Below are 25,418 nucleotides of genomic sequence, written 5' to 3'. Positions count from 1 at the left end.
TGTCAATGTTTAATACATGAAAGAAAAACAGTACAGCGGTGATCACTGCAACCGATTCTGATTTGTGACATGTTCGATACCATAGCCAGCATGATAGTCTGCAACTGTTGCATTTGTCGTTGTTGTATTTGCAACTGCTGTTGAAGTAGATCTTGCCGCTTCATCTCAATTGCAGCCATTTCTCTGCTGTGCTTCATTTCCTCTTGCTTTCGTTCCTCTTCCTTTTCACTCTGCTCTTGTAAAAATTTAAGGGCATCACCTCCTCTTCGTCTTTTCTGCTTTTCCTTGGTGTCAACTGCTCGTCATCGCTCAATTTATCATCTGAGTTATCTTTTCGTTTCTCCGATTTTTGGTTTTTTGCCATGTGTGCATTTCCTTAAATCTGGCATCCAAGGCTTGGCTTCTGTCTGCTTTCTGTAGGATGATAGCCAAATAATATCCACATGACAAAAAGGTAAAAAAATTATAGGATAAGGCAATATTTGCAGATGGTTTGGGGGCTAATAAAACGATCTGATTGACCCATAAGTTGATTTTACTCACAAGATAGCTTCGTTTGTGCACGAATAGGGAAACTCCAACTTAAACAAACATATGAGCCCGAACGGCTACACTCAAAGGAATGGAATTGAAGAATTGAATTAAATTGAACGAGAAGCGATCGGTGGATTGAACTGAACTATTGTAGCTCTCTCTTCTTCTGTGTTCGGTTTGTTAGCCATAACTTCAGTAATTTCCTCCAGGATTTCCTCTGTCGCTGTAAGTGCTTCTGGAGATATTCCACTTGACGCTTCCTCTTTTCCTATATTAGCTTTGAAGTCTCCAAGCAACTTGTGAAAATGCTCTCTCACTCTCCTTTGGTCTCGCGGGTTCTTTTCAATCCTTCATATGTGTTCATGTTTTCTGCAACCTCTTTCCATTTCTGCCCCGCCATTTTGCTGCCTGATTTAAACTTGTAAGGCTCGATTAGTCTCACTTCCCTTAAACAGAATTTTTTCTTCTGCTACAGTTGTTCAAAGTCGGCCAAAATCCCATACATTTTACAGTAAATTTAGCCGTACTTTCCCCCCAGCCAAGATGGCAGTCAAAAACCATGGAAGGGTCTATTTGACTTTCCGCGAAAAAGTTGCGTTTCAGTCTGCATGAATGGCTATTCCGAGTCCCCAAGGGTAACAGTAAATATTCAAGACTTACGAATGGCTTACAAGAGTCCAGGGGGAGTCACAATGGAAAGGAAAATTGACCTTAAAATAGCTCTGTCTATGGAAATGCCCTGACACATATCTATCATGTGCAAGTAAGATACTCCTGGTCGTGGGCTCCCCATTCAAATAAAATAACGCATGTACTGAAGTAACAGGTTCTATAATTGCTTGCCCTGGGATGTGCAGCTGATTTGTTCTTAGAGACGGTTATTTTACAATTTTGTAGATCATGATTTGTGAAGCTCGCCTTCATGCATATAAACGTCTCCTTCATGGACAATTTCTTACCTTTGCAGGTCATTGTATTGCTTGTAGAATTTGTCATAGCAACAGGTCTTGTGCTCCAGCGCTAGAACGACTAGAGACTCAAATAAAGTTCCTTTCCTTTCCTTTCTCCGATTCTGTTGAATGTCAACTTCACGCATGCCTTCGCCACATTGGGTTTATGCCTTGTGCCCACAGAATCAAAGGACCTTTTTTGGTATGTCACCAATCCACGAGCAAAATCTCTTGAAATTTCCTCAAACTGCTTGCTGCTTATGGCATAAACTGCCTTACAGGCAACCTTGCATATGTTGCATCCACGGCAAAAAAAGGTAGTACATTTTGAACTCCTACAAAATTTGGAAAACAAATTTCAGTAAATAAAAGGTAACATGTAAAACACACCTTTCCATGCCCTTTCAGTTGTTTCCTTGAGGTTTATTTTTAGTGGAATTCATTGACTCGATCAGTTCTCTAGTTATTTCTTGAGTTGACCTGTACTCAAACTACATTCAAGCCTTGCTATAGATTACTTACAATAGGAAGGGTGTACTTGTTGTATAATTTTAGACTCATCCTACTGTGATATATTATTTATAAACTAATCACAACACATTCAAATTTGTCTTACTTGTCTTCCAGTTTTGAATAGTCCTAAAGACGTTGGAAAATCCATTCTTTTTATTACAATTGCTTAGATGATTACTGAAAATTATTTGCGTTGATTGGTTACACTCGAGGTGATTGTTGCGCGACAATCACCTAAGCGGTTTTTTCAAAATGGCCGCAAGCCGTTTTTGTCGAGGTGACGGACGAAGAAATTAATTGTTTTAAAGGAAATTCATATTTTTCAAATAACCATCTATGTAAGTCAACTAAAACAATTATTTACCTCAGCTCGGTGAATAATTGTTAAATGTCCCCTACAGCTGCATAATGACATTCATGGTACTCTGCATACACGTCACAATGAGTCACAAGGTGTCTCCTTAATTGAGCCCAAAGAAAGAACTTTTTGGCTAGAGTTTTGGCTCCAGTCGTTCAAAAGGTGGATAACGTTATTCACTGGATATATCACTATCCAATGGATAACGCAATTGTATTCGCTAGTGTTTATCCACTGGATATTGATTGATCCGCAGGAGAGCGCTTTCCAACGTTTGAATAACTGGGGCCTGGTTAAGGTCGTGGTCTAATATCATCATAACAATAGAGACCTTAAGCAAGGACAACGACGGCGGCTACGAAAACGTCGTCTAAAACTATTATATACCATTATTATTCATTCAAAATATTTCCCTGTTTCTGATTGGTTAAAACCACACGCATAATTCACCATAACCAGCTGCTGTTCACCAAATGTGGAAAGAAACTTCGTCATATTGAATCAATGACGTCAAAAGTGCAGCCCGCTGCAGATTATTGAACCGATGACGTCAAAATGACGTCAAAAGTGCAGCCCGCTGCAAATTACTGAACCGTTGACCGAAAAAAGCTGGGACGAGATTGTGTTATTTTTGTTGAGCAGAAAAATAGCGTTTTTTGAGCGAAGAAAATATTTTGAATCAATAATAAACCAATTATTGAATTCGGCTTTCGTAGAATATGAAGAATTCTGCAGATCTCGGAGGATGTTATCCCTTCGGCTTTCGGCCTTGGTGGATAACACCCTCCTCGACCTGCAGAATTCTTCATATCCTACTCAGCATCATTCAATCATTGCTAATTATTCGCCAATTGAGTCGAAACTTTAACATCCCCCCCTCCCCCCAACAGGCAAACGCCAGAAAATTGACCATTTTTAGTGCCCGGGGAGTGGGGAATTTGACCCTTGCCTAGGTGGGGTGGGGAAAATTGAACCGAAAGCTGCAGGTTTCAAATGTTTTTTTTTTGGCGCCAAAGTCGCTAACAGCTTAAACACGTGTTTGGACGAGATGGAAAAGTTTAGCTCGCTATCCTAAAAATCTGATAGATGGCACATTAGGGCCGTTTATACGAGAGTAAATAAGCTGCTGCTTACTCTGGCCGCGGCGTACATAATATGCGAAAGGAACTATTTATACGAGTACAAACTCCCAGGCTAGGATAAGCCGCGGCTTGAGAAAGTTGTGAACGTAGATTTTGTACCATTTATACGGGTTGTTCGCGTCTTATGTAAGCCGCGGCTTATTTTCTGTCGTAGAAAACGGCCCTATAGAGCGTTTTCACATGACGTCACGGCGGCCATGTTGGTGTTCCAAAACAAAGGAATGGCGGCCATGATGGTGTACCAAACTAATCCTCTGGGATTTGAACTCTATTTTTATGCAAATACTTTCTTTTGTTTCAGTGATCCAATATGGCTGCTGGTCACGTGAGTGAAAACGCTCTATAAACCGATTGCATAAATGGCGGCCAAAAATGTATTCTTTTGTTTATGTGCTAATTAGCCTCACTAGCCTCGCTCTCGAACGACATTTCTATTGTATTTTGTCCATGCAAACGAGGCTAGTGAGTCTAATTAGCGCATAAACAAAAAACGTACGTTTTTGGCTACCATTTGTCACAACATATCATCCAGCAGCAAAAAACCTAAACAACTCTTGATGCAAAAATGGAGTTTAATACACAATTAGCCACTGCTGAAAAACAAAAGGCCTCCTTTCATATCATAACGAAGACGTCACATATCACAGCGACACAAAAGGAAGTCAGAGCAGATCAGTCAGGATCTTTTCTCTGACATTAATTAATTCTATTTCAAGTCATTTCTAATAGTTTCAATATTAAAGTTGTGTTTTTGTAGTAACTCAAGTCTGGTAAAAACGGCATCATCATATAAAGGGTTAAGAAACATGTGTTGGCATGTTTATACACAAGCTTCATTAAAGAAGACAGGAGCCAACGACGATTGTTCTTTAGGAGGGGCATTTGACAGACAAATCCGACGATAGAGTAGGGCATTTGAAGGCCATTTTGGCTCGAGGGGGCGGGAATTTGAACGACCCAATGTTCAAAAATTAAAATGCCCGGGGTTTGCCCGGGAGGAGAGGGGGGGGGGGGGGGAGATGTTGAAGTTTCGGGTTGATCGGCGCATTACTGTAATAATTATGCGATTACTCCAAGTCGCTCGGCTTGGGAAGTGTGAGTACACATTCCAAGAATAAAATTAGTGTGAACAGTGTGGATATTTCAGAAAAAATTGAAAATTCATCCTCAGGTGCTCTCGTCTTCCACATGACCTCAAAGATCATGTCACGTTCTTGTTAAGACGAGAACGGCAAAGAAATGTATCAAAATGTAAAACGAACGAGCAGGGCGTGCAGAACTATTGTATCGTAGCCGTCGTCGTCGTCCTTGCTTACGGTCCACAATGACTGTCGTTGTCATCACCGCATACATGAACTTTATAGCTCTGTCCGCTCACTGTAGATTTGAGCAATCGTGACACGATTCTGAGAAGCGACTGGCCTACTCAGAGACTGCTTACAAGGGTACCACGTGTGTTATGAGGTCATTGCCTGGGCCAACTAAGGAAAAGAAATAAGTAAACAATGGCATCAGCCAACATACCACTTTTGCCTCAAAAACTGCATCAGTCACATTTCGTTTAAATCTCAATCATGGAATGGGTAATACCTCGCTTTCGCTCTCAAAATGAAGCGCTGAGAAACGGAGAAATGTCTTGTGAAACCTCGATAAATGTAATTGAGTATTTTCTACTTACCCTCAATGGGAGAAAACTTGCAAAAATCCAATTTCGGTTTTTCTTTTCCATTTTGTGACAATGTCCAAGCTGTCACTTTGTTTTACGTTGAGAAATACTGTTCCCTATACGACGAGTTAGTCAAGACATTCTTTGGTATTTTCCTCTTTTCTCGAACGGGATTTGAGGTAGTCAAGTGTGTAACGTCATTTTCCAATACTCCGACATAATGAGATTCCTGGTACATCACAATGGACATGACAAAGTGTCCCCTAACCATAATCCTTAAAAACAGTAACAGTTTTGTGAGACATAAAGAGCGGGACACTTTGTGACACTTTGTGATGTCTATTGTGACGTACCAGGAATCTCATTATGTCGGAGTATTGGACATATATGTAACGTCATAGTGAAAAAAGTCCCTTATTTTGGCACCAACGTCTTTAATGTTCCTAATGTGTTCAATACAATCCTTATAGCTGTACCAGGTACATGGACATACACTAACGCGCCACAAAACTGACCTACGTCGCAAATGGACTCTGCAAAACAGTAAAGCAAAAGTGCTGTTCCTTATTTATTTCAGGCAAATCTGCTTATATAATCGTTAAAGATCAGCCTCATAATAACAATTCAGTTAGTAATTGTCTTTACAATTATCCGATATTTGAATAGTTGCTTGGTATTTAGTCTTCTGACTTTGTTCCGTAGATTCTTAAGTTATCGAGGCTCGGGCCAATTCTTATTCCTTTTCAGTATTTATTGGCAATTTTCGAGTCACTGATAAACAGAGATCAATGTCTTGAATAGGATGTTACGAGACTGTGCTAAAGGCCACAGTTTGAATAACAAGTACACGTCCAATATTAAGCAAGTGCCAGAATTTCGTCTCAGCTTTGCGTGAACCTGTGGGGAACCCTTTTAACTAGTTAATTGATATCATAATGAGTGCTTTCTGGTGCACTGCAATGACTTCAATCGTGAATATAGTCTATTCTATTCTTGCGTGCAGCGCACAACAAATTTCTATTGCCTTTCATTGTGGTCTAAAAAAAAGATTTCCTCAACAACGGTAGTAATTGTATGGAAATATCGTGAATTGTTAGATCAAAAGCTTTAACATTTGAAATTTCGTAGAGATACATCCTCAAAACACTGACTGCATTTTTGCTGTTACTTTTAAGAATTCTGGTAAGACAGTCGTGCCTATTAACTACATCTCTTTTGCGTGGCACTTTTTGGCCAAAGTGTTGAGTTATGTTCTTAAGATCCTCCTGCGTAAAGAGACAAAGAAAGTAAAAAAGCATAAAGAAGCTCCTTAATTTGATTTCAGTTTTAGTTGTTGTTGTTCGTAACTTTTAAGAAACTCTTGAGGTATTTTTGTAGTGACAATGGAATTAAGCTTGTCAAATATAACATTAAAAACAAGAAAAAGGCTGTTCCTTTGTTCACCAGAATCAAAACCCTGCAAATTACCCGCCCAATTTTCCATTTATTCCCTGCACGTTCTATGAAGTTCCTTTCAGATTTGCCTAGGAAAAGAAGGAGAAATTCCTCTGTTTATAGTTTTTATGTTACTTGAACTGGCACGCCGTGGAACTTTTAGATCCAACATTTAAGAAGGAAACATGCGTATGCCGCCTTCTTTTGCATGTTGTCTGCAAAACGGAACATAAAACGTTTATGCTCTTTTACAGTTTATGGATGAAAAGAACATGGAAATTACCATGATCTTTTACATTTTATGGATGAAAGAAATGTAGACAATTTCCATGCTCTTTTATATTTTATAGATGAAAAGAAGATGGAAATTTCTATGTTCTTTCACATTTTCCCAAGCGAGTAATGTGAGAAATACACGAAAGATATTATGCATCGTCAAAAGGGAACTCGGAAAAATCCGAGCCCCAGATGGGATTGTGACTGCGCGATGAAGTTAAGAGTCTGCTCATATATGGTTATCGAAAAACTGGACTATGCGACTGCGTGATGCAGTCGTAGTCTATACTCACATTTCACCCTTGCTCACAGCACAGTCTCTAGTAGCTCTGGGGTACTAGATCACGGAGAGTCGTGGGTTCAAATCATCTGTCATCTGGAGCTCGGGTTTTTCCGAGTTCCCATTTGACGATGCATAATATTTTTCATGTACTTTTCCGTTTTGTTGATGAAAGGAACATGGAGATTTCCATGTCTTTTGCATTTTATGGATTAACGGAACATTCAAATTTCCGTGTTTCTTTTTACATTTTATGAATGAAAGGAACATGGAAATTTCCATGTTCTTTTCAATTCTGTGGATGAAGGAACATGACAATTTTCTTGTTCTTTTTACACTTGGCGTGCGAAAGGAACATGGAAATGTCCATGTTCTTTGACATTTTGTGTGTGAAAGGAACATGGAAATTTCCATGTTCTTTTAAAGACTTGATGTGGGAAAGGAACATGGAAATTTCCATGTTCTTTTCTGAATTGTCTTTGAAAGGAACATGGAAATTTCCATGTTCTGTTCAATTATGTGGATGAAGGAACATGACAATTTTCTTGTTCTTTTTACACTTGGCGTGCGAAAGGAACATGGAAATGTCCATGTTCTTTGACATTTTGTGTGTGAAAGGAACATGGAAATTTCCATGTTCTTTTAAAGACTTGATGTGGGAAAGAACATGGACATTTCCATGTTCTTTTCCGAATTGTCTTGGAAAGGAACATGGAAATTTCCATGTTCTTTTCTGAATTGTCTTTGAAAGGAACATGGAAATTTCCATGTTCTGTTCAATTATGTGGATGAAGGAACATGACAATTTTCTTGTTCTTTTTACACTTGGCGTGCGAAAGGAACATGGAAATGTCCATGTTCTTTGACATTTTGTGTGTGAAAGGAACATGGAAATTTCCATGTTCTTTTAAAGACTTGATGTGGGAAAGAACATGGACATTTCCATGTTCTTTTCCGAATTGTCTTGGAAAGGAACATGGAAATTTCCATGTTCTTTTCAATTTTGTGGATGAAGGAACATGACAATTTTCTTGTTCTTTTTACACTTGGCGTGCAAAAGGAACATGGAAATTTCCATACTTTGACATTTTGTGTGTGAAAGGAACATGGAAATTTCCATGTTCTGTTCAATTTTGTGGATGAAGGAACACGAAAATTTTCTTGTTCTTTTTACACTTGACGAGTGCAAAAGGAACATGGAAATTTTCATGTTTTGACATTTTGTGTGTGAAAGGAACATGAAAATTTCCATGTTCTTTTACAGACTTGATGTGGGAAAGGAACATCGAAATTTCCATGTTCTCATTTTTCCGAATTGTCTTTGAAAGGAAAAGCGAAATTTTCAAGTCCCTTCAAATTTTACCTGGGAAATTTACGTATCAACTTTATTAACTTGACCTTAAGCTTAGTCCATTAAAAAAGCACCTTGTTGATGCCGACATATGAACCAGACTAGAAAAATCCTCACCTTGGATAGATGACGACACGCTTGAAGTTAAGAGAAAAGTGCTTGCCTCGGAAGAAACGGAACTTTTCGCAGATATAATATTGGAACTAAATATTGACACAATTCCCGAAGTTATCACAAAGACTGACGGCGTTACACCAGTCAATGACAAAACGCTTGTTAAAGGGCTTGCCAGATTGGACACCGGTACCGTGATGGTTGCTGATAAACTTGTCGACCTTGATAATAAAACACTATACCAAATGCTTGCAGAAGTCGGTGCTGACAAACTGCTCGATGAGCTCACCAAACTTGAAACCGATGCACTACTTGACAGGCTTGCTGATGTTGCAGTAGAAACACTGGCAGACGATGGTGAAATGCTGGTTAACACGCTGAATGAGGCTGACACTGATGAACTGGATGATAAGCTCAACAAACCGGAAAATGACACACTTGGTGAAATGCTGTAAAAAGTCGATGCCGAAACCCTTCTTGAGGGGTTTGCCAGATTGGACACCGTGTTGGTTTTTGATAAACTAGTCGACCGTGATACTAAAAAAATAAGTTTATTTGAAATGCTTGGAAAGGTCGATGCTGACAAACTGCTCGGTGAGGTCACTGAACTTGAAACCAATGCAGTACTTGACATGCTCTCTAACGTTGAAGTAGAAAAACTGGCAGACGGCCTAACAGAGCTTGACTGTGAATTACTAGTTAACACGCTGACTGAGGCTGACACTGATAAACTGGATGACAAGCTAAAGAAAAGGGAAAATGAAACACTCGTTGAAATACTGTCAGCAACAGAGGACAAAACGCTTGTTAAAGGGTTGTCAAGAGTGGACACCGTGATGCTTGCTGCTAAACTTGTCGACCTTGATACAGAAACACTATTTGAAATTCTCGTAGAGGTCAAAACCGACACACTGCCCGATGAGCTCACTGAACTTGAAACTGATGCACTACTTGACAGGCTTGCTGATCTTGAGGTAGAAACACCGGCAGACGGGTTAACAGAGGTGGATGGTGAAATACTGGTTGACATGCTGACTGAGGCTGGCACTGGTGAACTGGATGATAAGCTGAACGAAGTGGAAAATGACACACTCGGTAAAATGCTGAAAAAACTCAATAAAGAAACACTCGTTAAAGAGGTGGCCAGAGTGGACACCGTGAAGCTTGGCGATAAACTTGTGGACCTTGAAACTGAATAATTGTTTGAAATGCTTGCATATGCCGATGAAGACACACTGCTCGATGAGCTCACTGATCTTGGAACTGATACACTACTTGAAAAGCTGGCAGATGTCAAAGTAGAAACTCTGGAAGACGGGTTAACATACGTGAATGGTGAAATACTGGTTGACACGCTGACTGAGGCTGACACTGATGAACTGGATGACAAGCTGAACGAAGTGGAAAATGCCAACCTTGGTGAAATGGAAATGCTCAGAGAAGTCGAAGTCGAAACGCTTGTTGAAGGGCTTGCCAGAGTGGACCCCGTGATGCTTGCTGAGAAACTTGTCGACCTTGATACTGAAACTCTATTTGTAATGCCTGTAGAGGTCAATGATGCCAGACTTCTCAATGAGCTCACTAAACTTGGAACCCACACACTACTTGACAAGCTTGCTGATGTTGAGGTAGAAACCCTGGCAGACGTGCTAAGAGAGATTGATTGTGAAATACTGCTTGACGAAATGACTGAGGATGACACTGACGGAATGGAAGAGAAGATCAACGAAGTGGAAAATGACACACTTGGATAAATGCTTACAGAAGTCGATGACAAAACGCTTGTTAAAGGGATTGCAGGAGGGGACGCTCTGATGCTTCCTGATAAACTTCTCGACTTTGATACTGAAACACTATTTGAAATGCTTTCAGAGGTCGATGATGACAAACTGCTCGATAAGCTCACTGAACTTGAAACCGGTACATTACGTGACAAGGTTGCAGATGATGAAGTAGAAACACTGGCAGACGGGCTAACAGAGGTTGATGTTGAAAGCCTGTTTAAAACGCTAACTGAAGCTGACACTAATGAACTATATGACAAGCTGAACGATGTAAAAGAAGACACGCTTGGTGAAATGTTTACACAAGTCGAAGACGAAAAGCTCGTTGAAAGGCTTACCAGAGTGGACACCGTTATACTTGCTGATAAACTTGTCGACCTTGATACTTTAACAGAAACACTATTTGAAATGCTTGCAAACGTAGATGATGATAAACTGCTCAATGAGCTAACTGAACTTGAAACCGATACACTACTTGACAAGCTTGCCGACATTGAAGTAGAAAAACTGGCAGTCGAGCTAACAGAGCTTGATGGTGAAATACTAGTTGACCCGCTGATTGAGGGTGACAATGATGAAGTTGATGAAGAGCTGGACGAACTGAAAGATGCGACACTCGGTGGAATGCGGAGAGAACTCAATAAAGAAACCCTTGTTGAAGGGCTTTCCTGGATGGACACTGTGATGCCTACTGATAAACCTGTCGACCTTGATACTGAAACACTACTTAAAATACTTGTAGAGGTCGCTGCTGACAAACTGCTCGATGAGCTCACTGAACCTGGAACCGATACACTACTTGACAGGCTTCCCGTATTTGAAGTATAGACATTGGGAGACGTCCTAACAGAGCTTGATGGTGAAATACTGTTTGAGGCGATGACTGAGGATGACACTGATGAACTGAATGACAAACTGAACGAAATGGAAAATGACACTCTAGGCGAAAAGCTTAAAGACCTCGATGACAAAAGGCTTCTTGAAGGACTTGTAGGAGTGGACGGTGTGATGCTTGCTGATAAACTTGTCGACCTTGATACTGAAACACTACTTAAAACGATTAAAGAGGTCGATGATGACACACTGCTCGATGAGGTAACTGAACTTGGACCAGAAACGCTACTTAAGAAGATTGCCGATATTGAAGTAGAAACATTGGAAGACCGGGTAACATAGCTTGATAGCGAAAGACTGGTTGACACGCTAATTGAGGCTAAAACTGATAAAGTTGATAAAAAGCTCGACGAAGTGGAAGATGACATACTCGGTGGAATGTTGAGTAAACTCAATGAAGCGACGCTTGTTGATGGCCTTGCAAGGGCGTACACTGTGATGCTTGCTCCTAACCTTGTCGACCTTGATACTGAAACACTATTCGAAACGCTTGCAGAACTCGATGCTGACACACTACTCGACGACATTAATGAACTTGGAACCGATACACTACTTGACAAGTTTGCCGATATTGAAGTCGAAACACTGGAAGACGGACTAACAGACCCCGATCGTGAAATACTGGTTGACACAGTGATTGAAATTGACACTGAAGCGCTGAATAAAAAGTTGGACGAAGTGGAAGATGACACACTCGGTGGAATGCTGAGTAAACTCAACGAAGAAATGCGTGTTGAGGGCCTTGAAGGGGTGTACACTGTGATGCTTGCTCCTAACCTTGTCGACCTTAATACTGAAACACTATTCGAAATGCTTACAGAACTCGATGCTGACACACTACTCGATGACGTCAATGAAGATGGAATCGATACACTACTTGACAAGTTTGCCGTTATTGAAGTCGAAACACTGGAAGACGGACTACCAGACCGCGATCGTGAAATACTGGTTGACATGGTGATTGAAGTTGACATCGACGTGCTGAATAAAAAGTTGGACGAAGTGGAAGATGACACACTCGGTGGAATGCTAAGTACACTCAATGAAGCGACGCTAGTTGATGGCCTTGCAAGGGCGTACACGGTGATGCTTGCTCCTAACCTTGTCGACCTTGATACTGAAACATTACTTAAAATGCTTGTAGAGGTCGCTGCTGACAAACTGCTCGATGAGCTCACTGAACCTGGAACCGACACACTACTTGACAGGCTTCCCGTATTTGAAGTATAGACATTGGGAGACGTCCTAACAGAGCTTGATGGTGAAATACTGTTTGAGGCGATGACTGAGGATGACACTGATGAACTGAATGACAAACTGAACGAAATGGAAAATGACACTCTAGGCGAAAAGCTTAAAGACCTCGATGACAAAAGGCTTCTTGAAGGACTTGTAGGAGTGGACGGTGTGATGCTTGCTGATAAACTTGTCGACCTTGATACTGAAACACTACTTAAAACGATTAAAGAGGTCGATGATGACACACTGCTCCATGAGGTAACTGAACTTGGACCAGAAACACTACTTGAGAAGATTGCCGATATTGAAGTAGAAACATTGGAAGACCGGGTAACATAGCTTGATAGCGAAAGACTGGTTGACACGCTAATTGAGGCTAACACTGATAAAGTTGATAAAAAGCTCGACGAAGTGGAAGATGACATACTTGGTGGAATGTTGAGTAAACTCAATGACGCGACGCTTGTTGATGGCCTTGCAAGGGCGTACACTGTGATGCTTGCTCCTAACCTTGTCGACCTTGATACTGAAACACTACTTAAAATGCTTGTAGAGGTCGCTGCTGACAAACTGCGCGATGAGCTCACTGAACCTGGAACCCCCACACTTCTTGACAAGCTTCCCGTATTTGAAGTATAGACATTGGGAGACGTCCTAACAGAGCTTGATGGTGAAATACTGTTTGAGGCGATGACTGAAGATGACACTGATGAACTGGATGACAGGCTGGACAAAGTGGAAAATGACACTCTAGGCGAAAAGCTTAAAGACCTCGATGACAAAGGGCTTGTTGAAGGACTTGTAGGAGTGGACGGTGTGATGCTTGCTGATAAACTTGTCGACCTTGATACTGAAACACTACTTAAAACGATTAAAGACGTCGATGTTGACACACTGCTCGATGAGGTAACTGAACTTGGACCAGAAACACTACTTGAGAAGATTGCCGATATTAAAGTAGAAACATTGGAAGACTGGGTAACATAGCTTGATAGCGAAAGACTGGTTGACACGCTAATTGAGGCTAACACTGATAAAGTTGATAAAAAGCTCGACGAAGTGGAAGATGACATACTCGGTGGAATGTTTCGTAAACTCAATAAAGCGACGCTTGTTGATGGCCTTGCAAGGGCGTACACTGTGATGCTTGCTCCTAACCTTGTCGACCTTGATACTGAAACATTATTCGAAACGCTTGCCGAACTCGATGCTGACACACTACTAGATGACTTCAATGAACTTGGAACCGATACACTACTTGACAAGATTGCCGGTATTGAAGTAGAAACCCTGGCAGACCCGGTAACATAGCTCGATAGCGAAATACTGGATGGCACACTGATTGAGGCTAACACTGATAAAGTTGGTGAAAAGCTCGATGAAGTGGAAGATGACACACTTGGTGAAATGCTGAGTAAACTCATTAAAGAAACGCTTGTTGAAGGCCTTGCAAAGGTGTACACTGTGATGCTTGCTCCTGACCTTGTCGACCTTGATACTGAAACACTATTCAAAATGCTTGCAGAACTCGATGCTGACACACTACTCGATGACATCAATGAACTTGGAACCGATACACTACTTGACAAGTTTGCCGATATTGAAGTCGAAACACTCGAAGACGGACTAACAGACCGCGATCGTGAAATACTGGTTGACACAGTGATTGAAATTGACACTGAAGAGCTAAATAAAAAGTTGGACGAAGTGGAAGATGACACACTCGGTGGAATGCTGAGTAAACTCAATGAAGAAACGCGTGTTGAGGGCCTTGCAAGAGTGTACACTGTGATGCTTGCTAATAACCTTGTCGACCTTGATACTGAAACACTATTCGAAATGCTTACAGAACTCGATGCTGACATACTACTCGATGACGTCAATGAAGATGGAACCGATACACTACTTGACAAGCTTGCCGATATTGAAGTCGAAACACTCGAAGACGGACTAACAGACCGCGATCGTGAAATACTGGTTGACACGGTGATTGAAGTTGACACCGACGTGCTGAATGAAAAGTTGGACAAAGTGGAAGATGACACACTCGGTGGCATGTTGAGTAAACTCAATGAAGCGACGCTTGTTGATGGCCTTGCAAGGGCGTACACTGTGATGCTTGCTCCTAACCTTGTCGACCTTAATACTGAAACACTACTTAAAATGCTTGTAGAGGTCGTTGCTGACAAACTGCTCGATGAGCTCACTGAACCTGGAACCGATACACTACTTGACAGGCTTCCCGTATTTGAAGTATAGACATTGGGAGACGTCGTAACAAAGCTTGATGGTGAAATACTGTTTGAGGCGATGACTGAGGATGACACTGATGAACTGAATGACAAGCCGAACGAAGTGGAAAATGACACTCTAGGCGAAAAGCTTAAAGACCTCGATGACAAAAGGCTTGTTGAAGGACTTGAAGGAGTGGACGGAGTGATGCTTGCTGATAAACTTGTCGACCTTGATACTGAAACACTACTTAAAACGATTAAAGAGGTCGATGTTGACACACTGCTCGATGAGGTAACTGAACTTGGACCAGAGACACTACTTGAGAAGATTGTCGATATTGAAGCAGAAACATTGGAAGACCGGGTAACATAGCTTGATAGCGAAAGACTGGTTGACGCGCTAATTGAGGCTAACACTGATAAAGTTGATAAAAAGCTCGACGAAGTGGAAGATGACATACTCGGTGGAATGTTGAGTAAACTCAATGAAGCGACGCTTGTTGATGGCCTTGCAAGGGCGTACACCGTGATGCTTGCTCCTAACCTTGTCGACCTTAATACTGCAACACTACTTAAAATGCTTGTAGAGGTCGCTGCTAACAAACTGCTCGATGAGCTTACTGAACCTGGAACCGATACACTACTTGACAGGCTTCCCGTATTTGAAGTATAGACATTGGGAGACGTCCTAACAGAGCTTGATGGTGAAATACTGTTTGAGGCGATGACTGAGGATGACACTGATGAATTGAATGACAAGCCGAACGAAGTGGAAAATGACACTCTAGGCGAGAAGCTTAAAGACCTCGATGACAAAAGGCTTCTTAAAGGACTTGTAGGAGTGGACGGTGTGATGCTTGCTGATAAACTTGTCGACCTTGATACTGAAACACTACTTAAAACGATTAAAGAGGTCGATGTTGACACACTGCTCGATGAGGTAACTGAACTTGGACCAGAGACACTACTTGAGAAGATTGCCGATATTGAGGCAGAAACATTGGAAGACCGGGTAACATAGCTTAATAGCGAAAGACTGGTTGACACGCTAATTGAGGCTAACACTGATAAAGTTGATAAAAAGCTCGACGAAGTGGAAGATGACATACTCGGTGGAATGTTGAGTAAACTCAATGAAGCGACGCTTGTTGATGGCCTTGCAAGGGCGTACACTGTGATGCTTGCTCCTAACCTTGTCGACCTTAATACTGAAACACTACTTAAAATGCTTGTAAAGGTCGCTGCTGACAAACTGCTTGATGAGCTCACTGAACCTGGAACCGATACACTACTTGACAGGCTTCCCGTATTTGAAGTATAGACATTGGGAGACGTCCTAACAGAGCTTGATGGTGAAATACTGTTTGAGGCAATGACTGAGGATGACACTGATGAACTGAATGACAAGCCGAACGAAGTGGAAAATGACACTCTAGGCGAAAAGCTTAAAGACCTCGATGACAAAAGGCTTCTTGAAGGACTTGTAGGAGTGGACGGTGTAATGCTTGCTGATAAACTTGTCGACCTTGATACTGAAACACTACTTAAAACGATTAAAGATGTCAATGTTGACACACTGCTCGATGAGGTAACTGAACTTGGACCAGAGACACTACTTGAGAAGATTGCCGATATTGAAGCAGAAACATTGGAAGACCGGGTAACATAGCTTGATAGCGAAAGACTGGTTGACGCGCTAATTGAGGCTAACACTGATAAAGTTGATAAAAAGCTCGACGAAGTGGAAGATGACATACTCGGTGGAATGTTGAGTAAACTCAATGAAGCGACGCTTGTTGATGGCCTTGCAAGGGCGTACACTGTGATGCTTGCTCCTAACCTTGTCGACCTTAATACTGAAACACTACTTAAAATGCTTGTAGAGGTCGCTGCTGACAAACTGCTCGATGAGCTCACTGAACCTGGAACCGATACACTACTTGACAGGCTTCCCGTATTTGAAGTATAGACATTGGGAGACGTCGTAACAGAGCTTGATGGTGAAATACTGTTTGAGGCGATGACTGAGGATGACACTGATGAACTGAATGACAAGCCGAACGAAGTGGAAAATGACACTCTAGGCGAAAAGCTTAAAGACCTCGATGACAAAAGGCTTGTTGAAGGACTTGTAGGAGTGGACGGTGTGATGCTTGCTGATAAACTTGTCGACCTTGATACTGAAACACTACTTAAAACTATTAAAGACGTCGATATTGAAGCAGAAACATTGGAAGACCGGGTAACATAGCTTGATAGCGAAAGACTGGTTGACGCGCTAATTGAGGCTAACACTGATAAAGTTGATAAAAAGCTCGACGAAGTGGAAGATGACATACTCGGTGGAATGTTGAGTAAACTCAATGAAGCGACGCTTGTTGATGGCCTTGCAAGGGCGTACACCGTGATGCTTGCTCCTAACCTTGTCGACCTTAATACTGCAACACTACTTAAAATGCTTGTAGAGGTCGCTGCTAACAAACTGCTCGATGAGCTTACTGAACCTGGAACCGATACACTACTTGACAGGCTTCCCGTATTTGAAGTATAGACATTGGGAGACGTCCTAACAGAGCTTGATGGTGAAATACTGTTTGAGGCGATGACTGAGGATGACACTGATGAATTGAATGACAAGCCGAACGAAGTGGAAAATGACACTCTAGGCGAGAAGCTTAAAGACCTCGATGACAAAAGGCTTCTTGAAGGACTTGTAGGAGTGGACGGTGTGATGCTTGCTGATAAACTTGTCGACCTTGATACTGAAACACTACTTAAAACGATTAAAGAGGTCGATGTTGACACACTGCTCGATGAGGTAACTGAACTTGGACCAGAGACACTACTTGAGAAGATTGTCGATATTGAAGCAGAAACATTGGAAGACCGGGTAACATAGCTTGATAGCGAAAGACTGGTTGACGCGCTAATTGAGGCTAACACTGATAAAGTTGATAAAAAGCTCGACGAAGTGGAAGATGACATACTCGGTGGAATGTTGAGTAAACTCAATGAAGCGACGCTTGTTGATGGCCTTGCAAGGGCGTACACCGTGATGCTTGCTCCTAACCTTGTCGACCTTAATACTGCAACACTACTTAAAATGCTTGTAGAGGTCGCTGCTAACAAACTGCTCGATGAGCTTACTGAACCTGGAACCGATACACTACTTGACAGGCTTCCCGTATTTGAAGTATAGACATTGGGAGACGTCCTAACAGAGCTTGATGGTGAAATACTGTTTGAGGCGATGACTGAGGATGACACTGATGAATTGAATGACAAGCCGAACGAAGTGGAAAATGACACTCTAGGCGAGCAGCTTAAAGACCTCGATGACAAAAGGCTTCTTGAAGGACTTGTAGGAGTGGACGGTGTGATGCTTGCTGATAAACTTGTCGACCTTGATACTGAAACACTACTTAAAACGATTAAAGAGGTCGATGTTGACACACTGCTCGATGAGGTAACTGAACTTGGACCAGAGACACTACTTGAGAAGATTGCCGATATTGAGGCAGAAACATTGGAAGACCGGGTAACATAGCTTAATAGCGAAAGACTGGTTGACACGCTAATTGAGGCTAACACTGATAAAGTTGATAAAAAGCTCGACGAAGTGGAAGATGACATACTCGGTGGAATGTTGAGTAAACTCAATGAAGCGACGCTTGTTGATGGCCTTGCAAGGGCGTACACTGTGATGCTTGCTCCTAACCTTGTCGACCTTAATACTGAAACACTACTTAAAATGCTTGTAAAGGTCGCTGCTGACAAACTGCTTGATGAGCTCACTGAACCTGGAACCGATACACTACTTGACAGGCTTCCCGTATTTGAAGTATAGACATTGGGAGACGTCCTAACAGAGCTTGATGGTGAAATACTGTTTGAGGCGATGACTGAGGATGACACTGATGAACTGAATGACAAGCCGAACGAAGTGGAAAATGACACTCTAGGCGAAAAGCTTAAAGACCTCGATGACAAAAGGCTTCTTGAAGGACTTGTAGGAGTGGACGGTGTAATGCTTGCTGATAAACTTGTCGACCTTGATACTGAAACACTACTTAAAACGATTAAAGATGTCAATGTTGACACACTGCTCGATGAGGTAACTGAACTTGGACCAGAGACACTACTTGAGAAGATTGCCGATATTGAAGCAGAAACATTGGAAGACCGGGTAACATAGCTTGATAGCGAAAGACTGGTTGACGCGCTAATTGAGGCTAACACTGATAAAGTTGATAAAAAGCTCGACGAAGTGGAAGATGACATACTCGGTGGAATGTTGAGTAAACTCAATGAAGCGACGCTTGTTGATGGCCTTGCAAGGGCGTACACTGTGATGCTTGCTCCTAACCTTGTCGACCTTAATACTGAAACACTACTTAAAATGCTTGTAGAGGTCGCTGCTGACAAACTGCTCGATGAGCTCACTGAACCTGGAACCGATACACTACTTGACAGGCTTCCCGTATTTGAAGTATAGACATTGGGAGACGTCGTAACAGAGCTTGATGGTGAAATACTGTTTGAGGCGATGACTGAGGATGACACTGATGAACTGAATGACAAGCCGAACGAAGTGGAAAATGACACTCTAGGCGAAAAGCTTAAAGACCTCGATGACAAAAGGCTTGTTGAAGGACTTGTAGGAGTGGACGGTGTGATGCTTGCTGATAAACTTGTCGACCTTGATACTGAAACACTACTTAAAACTATTAAAGACGTCGATATTGAAGCAGAAACATTGGAAGACCGGGTAACATAGCTTGATAGCGAAAGACTGGTTGACGCGCTAATTGAGCTTAACACTGATAAAGTTGATAAAAAGCTCGACGAAGTGGAAGATGACATACTCGGTGGAATGTTGAGTAAACTCAATGGAGCGACGCTTGTTGATGGCCTTGCAAGGGCGTACACCGTGATGCTTGCTCCTAACCTTGTCGACCTTAATACTGCAACACTACTTAAAATGCTTGTAGAGGTCGCTGCTGACAAACTGCTCGATGAGCTCACTGAACCTGGAACCAATACACTACTTGACAGGCTTCCCGTATTTGAAGTATAAACATTGGTAGACGTCGTAACAGAGCTTGATGGTGAAATACTGTTTGAGGCGATGACTGAGGATGACACTGATGAACTGAATGACAAGCCGAACGAAGTGGAAAATGACACTCTAGGCGAAAAGCTTAAAGACCTCGATGACAAAAGGCTTGTTGAAGGACTTGTAGGAGTGGACGGTGTGATGCTTGCTGATAAACTTGTCGACCTTGATACTGAAACACTACTTAAAACGATTAAAGAGGTCGATGTTGACACACTGCTCGATGAGGTAACTGAACTTGGACCAGAGACACTACTTGAGAAGATTGCCGATATTGAAGCAGAAACATTGGAAGACCGGGTAACATAGCTTGATAGCGAAAGACTGGTTGACGCGCTAATTGAGGCTAACACTGATAAAGTTGATAAAAAGCTCGACGAAGTGGAAGATGACATACTCGGTGGAATGTTGAGTAAACTCAATGAAGCGACGCTTGTTGATGGCCTTGCAAGGGCGTACACTGTGATGCTTGCTCCTAACCTTGTCGACCTTAATACTGCAACACTACTTAAAATGCTTGTAGAGGTCGCTGCTGACAAACTGCTCGATGAGCTCACAGAACCTGGAACCAATACACTACTTGACAGTCTTCCCGTATTTGAAGTATAAACATTGGCAGACGTCCTAACAGAGCTTGATGGTGAAATACTGTTTGAGGCGATGACTGAGGATGACACTGATGAACTGAATGACAAGCCGAACGAAGTGGAAAATGACACTCTAGGCGAAAAGCTTAAAGACCTCGATGACAAAAGGCTTGTTGAAGGACTTGTAGGAGTGGACGGTGTGATGCTTGCTGATAAACTTGTCGACCTTGATACTGAAACACTACTTAAAACGATTAAAGAGGTTGATGTTGACACACTGCTCGATGAGGTAACTGAACTTGGACCAGAGACACTACTTGAGAAGATTGCCGATATTGAAGCAGAAACATTGGAAGACCGGGTAACATAGCTTGATAGCGAAAGACTGGTTGACACGCTAATTGAGGCTAACACTGATAAAGTTGATAAAAAGCTCGACGAAGTGGAAGATGACATACTCGGTGGAATGTTGAGTAAACTCAATGAAGCGACGCTTGTTGATGGCCTTGCAAGGGCGTACACCGTGATGCTTGCTCCTAACCTTGTCGACCTTAATACTGCAACACTACTTAAAATGCTTGTAAAGGTCGCTGCTGACAAACTGCTCGATGAGCTCACTGAACCTGGAACCGATACACTACTTGACAGGCTTCCCGTATTTGAAGTATAGACATTGGGAGACGTCCTAACAGAGCTTGATGGTGAAATACTGTTTGAGGCGATGACTGAGGATGACGCTGATGAACTGAATGACAAGCCGAACGAAGTGGAAAATGACACTCTAGGCGAAAAGCTTAAAGACCTCGATGACAAAAGGCTTTTTGAAGGACTTGTAGGAGTGGACGGTGTGATGCTTGCTGATAAACTTGTCGACCTTGATACTGAAACACTACTTAAAACGATTAAAGATATCGATGTTGACACACTGCTCGATGAGGTAACTGAACTTGGACCAGAGACACTACTTGAGAAGATTGCCGATATTGAAGCAGAAACATTGGAAGACCGGGTAACATAGCTTGATAGCGAAAGACTGGTTGACACGCTAATTGAGGCTAACACTGATAAAGTTGATATACTTGGTGGAATGTTGAGTAAACTCTATGAAGCGACGCTTGTTGATGGCCTTACAAGGGCGTACACTGTGATGCTTGCTCCTAACCTTGTCGACCTTAATACTGAAACACTACTTAAAATGCTTGTAAAGGTCGCTGCTGACAAACTGCTCGATGAGCTCACTGAACCTGGAACCGATACACTACTTGACAGGCTTCCCGTATTTGAAGTATAGACATTGGGAGACGTCCTAACAGAGCTTGATTGTGAAATACTGTTTGAGGCGATGACTGAGGATGACACTGATGAACTGAATGACAAGCCGAACGAAGTGGAAAATGACACTCTAGGCGAAAAGCTTAAAGACCTCGATAACAAAAGGCTTGTTGAAGAACTTGTAGGAGTGGACGGTGTGATGCTTGCTGTTAAACTTGTCGAACTTGATACTGAAACACTACTTAAAACGATTAAAGATGTCAATGTTGACACACTGCTCGATGAGGTAACTGAACTTGGACCAGAGACACTACTTGAGAAGATTGCCGATATTGAAGCAGAAACATTGGAAGACCGGGTAACATAGCTTGATAGCGAAAGACTGGTTGACACGCTAACTGAGGCTAACACTGATAAAGTTGATAAAAAGCTCGACGAAGTGGAAGATGACATACTCGGTGGAATGTTGAGTAAACTCAATGAAGCGACGCTTGTTGATGGCCTTGCAAGGGCGTACACTGTGATGCTTGCTCCTAACCTTGTCGACCTTAATACTGAAACACTACTTAAAATGCTTGTAGAGGTCGCTGCTGACAAACTGCTCGATGAGCTCACTGAACCTGGAACCGATGCACTACTTGACAGGCTTCGCGTATTTGAAGTATAGACATTGGCAGACGTCCTAACAGAGCTTGATGGTGAAATACTGTTTGAGGCGATGACTGAGGATGACGCTGATGAACTGAATGACAAGCCGAACGAAGTGGAAAATGACACTCTAGGCGAAAAGCTTAAAGACCTCGATGACAAAAGGCTTCTTGAAGGACTTGTAGGAGTGGACGGTGTGATGCTTGCTGATAAACTTGTCGACCTTGATACTGAAACACTACTTAAGACGATTAAAGATATCGATGTTGACACACTGCTCGATGAGGTAACTGAACTTGGACCAGAGACACTACTTGAGAAGATTGCCGATATTGAAGCAGAAACATTGGAAGACCGGGTAACATAGCTTGATAGCGAAAGACTGGTTGACACGCTAATTGAGGCTAACACTGATAAAGTTGATAAAAAGCTCGACGAAGTGGAAGATGACATACTCGGTGGAATGTTGAGTAAACTCAATGAAGCGACGCTTGTTGATGGCCTTGCAAGGGCGTACACTGTGATGCTTGCTCCTAACCTTGTCGACCTTGATACTGAAACACTATTCGAAACGCTTGCAGAACTTGATGCTGACACACTACTAGATGACCTCCATGAACTTGGAACCGATACACTACTTGACAAGATTGCCGCTATTGAAGTAGAAACCCTGGCAGACCCGGTAACATAGCTCGATAGCGAAATACGGGATGGCACACTGATTGAGGCTAACACTGATAAAGTTGGTAAAAACCTCGATGAAGTGGAAGATGACACACTTGGTGAAATGCTGAGTAAACTCATTAAAGAAACGCTTGTTGAAGGCCTTGCAAGGGTGTACACTGTGATGCTTGCTCCTGACCTTGTCGACCTTGATACTGAAACACTATTCGAAATGCTTGCAGAACTCGATGCTGACACACTACTAGACGACACCAATGAACTTGGAACCGATACACTACTTGACAAGCTTGCCGATATTGAAGTCGAAACACTGGAAGACGGACTAACAGACCCCGATCGTGAAATACTGGTTGACACAGTGATTGAAATTGACACTGAAGCGGTGAATAAAAAGTTGGACGAAGTGGAAGACGACAAATTCGGTGGAATGCTGAGTAAACTCAATGAAGAAACGCGTGTTGTGGGCCTTGCAAGGGTGTACACTGTGATGCTTGCTCCTAACCTTGTCGACCTTGATACTGAAACACTATTCGAAATGCTTACAGAACTCGATGCTGACACACTACTCGATGACGTCAATGAAGATGGAACCGATACACTACTTGACAAGCTTGCCGATATTGAAGTCGAAACACTGGAAGACGGACTAACAGACACCGATCGTGAAATACTGGTCGACACGGTGATTGAAGTTGACACCGACGTGCTGAATAAAAAGTTGGACGAAGTGGAAGATGACACACTCGATGGAATGCTGAGTAAACTCAATGAAGAAATGCGTGTTGAGGGCCTTGCAAGGGTGTACACTGTGATGCTTGCTCCTAACCTTGTCGACCTTGATACTGATACACTATTTGAAATGCTTGAAGAACTCGATGGTGCCACACTACTCGATGACATCAATGAACTTGGAACCGATACACTACTTGACAAGCTTGCCGATAGTGAATTCGAAACACTGGAAGACAGACTTACAGACCCCGATCGTGAAATACTGGTGGACGAGCTGATTGAGGCTAAAACTGACGAAGTGGAAGATGACACTATCAGTGGAATGCTGAATAAACTCAATGAAGAAACTCGTGTTGAAAGCCTTGCAAGGGTGTACACTGTGATGCTTGCTCCTAACCTTGTCGACCTTGATAATAAAAGACTATTCGAAATGCTTTCAGAACTCGATGCTGGCACTCTACCCGATGACCTCAATGAAATTGGAACCGATACACTACTTGACAAGCTTGCTGATATTGAAGTCGAAACACTGGAAGACGGACTAACAGACACCGATCGTGAAATACTGGTTGACACGGTGATTGAAGTTGACACTGATGAGCTGGATGAAAAGCTGGACAAAGTAGAAAATGACACAGTCGTTAAAATGGTTAAAGAAGCCGATAACAAAACACCTATTGGTGGGCTTGCCGGAGTGGACACCGTGATGGTTGCTGATAAACTTATCGGCCTAGATACTGAAACAATATTTGAAACTCTTGAAGAAGACGGTGCTGACACACTGCTTGATGAGCTCATTGGACTTGAAACCGGTGCACTACTTGACGAGCTTGCTGATGTTGAAGTAGAATCTCTGCCAGATGGGCTAACAGAGCTTCTTGGTGAAATACTGGTTGACATACTGACTGAAGCTGACAATGATGAACTGGAGGACAAGCCGAACAAAGTGGAAAGTGAGACATTTGGTGAAATGCTGACAGCAGTTGACGACGAAACGCTTGTTGAAGGGCTTGCCACAGTGGCCACTGTGATTCTTGCTGATAAACTTGTGGACCTTGATACTGAAACACCATCTGAAATGCTTGCAGAGGTCGAGGCTGACATACTGTTCAATGAGCTCACTGTACGTGAACCCGATGCACTACTTGATAAGCTTGCTGATGTTGAAGTAGAATCTCTGCAAGATGGGCTAACAGAGCTTCTTGGTGAAATATTGGTTGACATACTGACTGAAAGTGAGAGGCTTGTTGACGAGCTGACTGATTCTGACAGTGATGAACTGGATGACAAGCTGAACAAAGTGGAAAATGACACACTTGGTGAAATGCTGACCGAAGTCGACGACGAAATGCTTGTTGAAGGGCTTGCCAGAGTGGATACGGTGATGCTTTCTGATAAACTTGACGAAATGCTTGCAGAGGTCGAGGCTGACATACTGTTCAATGAGCTCACTGTACTTGAAACCGATGCACTACTTGATAAGCTTGCTGATGTTGAAGCAGAAACAAGGGCCGACGGGCTGACAGAGCTTGATGATGAAACACCGGTTGACACGCTGACTGAGGGTGACAGTGATGAACTGGATGACATGTTGAACGAAGTGGAAAATG

General features: G+C 42.3%; 1 protein-coding gene and 1 long non-coding RNA gene across 2 annotated transcripts in view; both read right to left on the bottom strand.

The window, feature by feature from the left end:
• On the bottom strand, positions 1 to 6,761 carry LOC137970932 (uncharacterized). The gene is made up of 3 exons (XR_011116895.1): positions 4,849 to 6,761; positions 1,494 to 1,819; positions 1 to 414 (listed from the first exon to the last, which is right to left on the bottom strand). It is a non-coding gene; the product is annotated as an uncharacterized lncRNA (long non-coding RNA).
• Positions 6,762 to 8,138: 1,377 nt separating this feature from the next.
• Positions 8,139 to 25,418, bottom strand: part of LOC137971808 (pneumococcal serine-rich repeat protein-like) — a 34,300-nt gene continuing 17,020 nt past the window's right edge. Inside the window, exons 4-5 of the mRNA XM_068818569.1 lie at positions 21,635 to 25,418; positions 8,139 to 21,490 (exon numbers count right to left, since the gene is read on the bottom strand). The exon at positions 21,635 to 25,418 is cut by the window's right edge and continues 87 nt beyond it. Of these exons, the coding sequence (XP_068674670.1) occupies positions 8,542 to 21,490; positions 21,635 to 25,418 (16,733 nt within the window). The 3' untranslated portion in view covers positions 8,139 to 8,541. The remainder of the gene's footprint in view (positions 21,491 to 21,634) is intronic.

Source organism: Montipora foliosa, chromosome 9 (assembly GCF_036669935.1).
Source record: "Montipora foliosa isolate CH-2021 chromosome 9, ASM3666993v2, whole genome shotgun sequence".
NCBI lineage: Eukaryota > Metazoa > Cnidaria > Anthozoa > Scleractinia > Acroporidae > Montipora > Montipora foliosa.
Note: the sequence above shows the minus strand (reverse complement) of the source record. Positions and strands in the feature narration are given on the sequence as shown.